The 1,426-nt window shown below is 54.8% G+C and overlaps 1 protein-coding gene across 2 annotated transcripts in view; it reads left to right on the top strand.

The window, feature by feature from the left end:
* LOC119286454 (monooxygenase 3-like) overlaps positions 1–762 on the top strand; it is a 2,056-nt gene extending 1,294 nt beyond the window's left edge. For both annotated transcript variants that reach the window (XM_037565833.1, XM_037565834.1), the window contains exon 4: positions 57–762. In XM_037565833.1, the coding sequence (XP_037421730.1) occupies positions 57–580 (524 nt within the window). In that variant the 3' untranslated portion in view covers positions 581–762. The remainder of the gene's footprint in view (positions 1–56) is intronic.
* Positions 763–1,426: the final 664 nt, after the last annotated feature.

Raw genomic sequence — 1,426 nt, 5'->3', positions numbered from 1 at the left:
AAGTTGCTTCGACTGACTGATCTTGCATGGCATTGGCATTGGCGTTGGCATGGCAGGGCCCAAGGCCACGGACGGCGCGGCGCTCAAGAGGGAGGCCCTGGGCCTGGTGCGGGGCTGGCCGGAGGACCTCGTCGCCGTCATGCGGAGCACGCCGGACGACGCCGTGGTGAAGACGCCCCTCGTGGACCGCTGGCTCTGGCCAGGGCTGGCGCCCCCGGCGTCCAGGGGCGGCGTGGTGCTCGTCGGCGACGCGTGGCACCCGATGACGCCCAACCTCGGCCAGGGCGCGTGCTGCGCGCTCGAGGACGCCGTCGTCCTGGCGCGCCACCTCGCACCCGCGGTGCTCGCGGGCAGCGAAGTCGGCGAGGCGTTGCGCGGGTACGAGAGCGAGAGGTGGGGGCGAGTGTTCCCGCTGACGGCGCGCGCGGGGCTCGTCGGCGCGCTGGTGCAGTGGGGTAACCCGGTGGTGTGCGCGGCGCGGGACGGCGTGGTCATCCCGAGGCTGGTCAGGTTGGGGCCGTTCCTCGAGCACACCAACTTCGAGTGTGGCCTGCTCGACCCGGCGGCGCCGTCGACATGATCGATTCCACGGTCAAATGTCCAAGACATACGTTACCATTCTACAGTAGGAGTGAGTACAATTGTTTTCAGCAGAATCACGTTACCATTCTAACTCACTTCCTCTGATAAAAGGAAATAGACCGCTTTAGCAATTTTGGAACATCTTAACACGTTTTCAGCAGAATCATGTTACCATTCCCATTAGAGCATCTCCAACAGAAGCGCTATATAATCGACGCACGGTATAAAAATTGCTTTTAGCGCGCGTGGACCTGATTTGAAGTCTCCAGCAGCCGCACAAAAAGCGTGTGCACGCTATAACTAATGCAGCACGCGCATTAAAAAGGCATCGCGCGCAGCATATTTAGTGCGCCCGATCACGCGCGCTACAAACTCTGGACTACTTGATTGGGACCGCTGAACTCGCGCGCACTGCATATCTTACAACGTTTGTTGGAGTAAACGTTTTCTGGCGTCCTAAAAAATACTACTTACGCGCTGTAAATCCATTTTTTGAGCGTCACGCATTAGGCGGCTGTTGAAGATGCTCTTAACATATGATGTATTGTTCATAGCCAGATTTTGCCATGCTTTTTCTTACTAAGCAGCAAAGCCCCAAAAATGATTTTCTGAGCAAATTCGTCACCACAAGTGTAACAAGATTCGAAAAGGTGCGTGCATACAAGTGTGAGAAATTCAGCTAAGTGTGGCATACCATAACCGTCGCGGTGAAACAAGCATGTCCTAAAAAATATTATACATTCACTTTACAGATCATAAATTACTACGATTGAGGTAACTCAGACTGAGTGCTAGTAAGTCTTTATTTCCCCTCTCGAAAGGAAACTAGGGCAAAATCTTCCCT

This window comes from Triticum dicoccoides, chromosome 4A (genome assembly GCF_002162155.2).
Source record: "Triticum dicoccoides isolate Atlit2015 ecotype Zavitan chromosome 4A, WEW_v2.0, whole genome shotgun sequence".
Classification (NCBI taxonomy): Eukaryota; Viridiplantae; Streptophyta; class Magnoliopsida; order Poales; family Poaceae; genus Triticum; species Triticum dicoccoides.
Note: the sequence above shows the minus strand (reverse complement) of the source record. Positions and strands in the feature narration are given on the sequence as shown.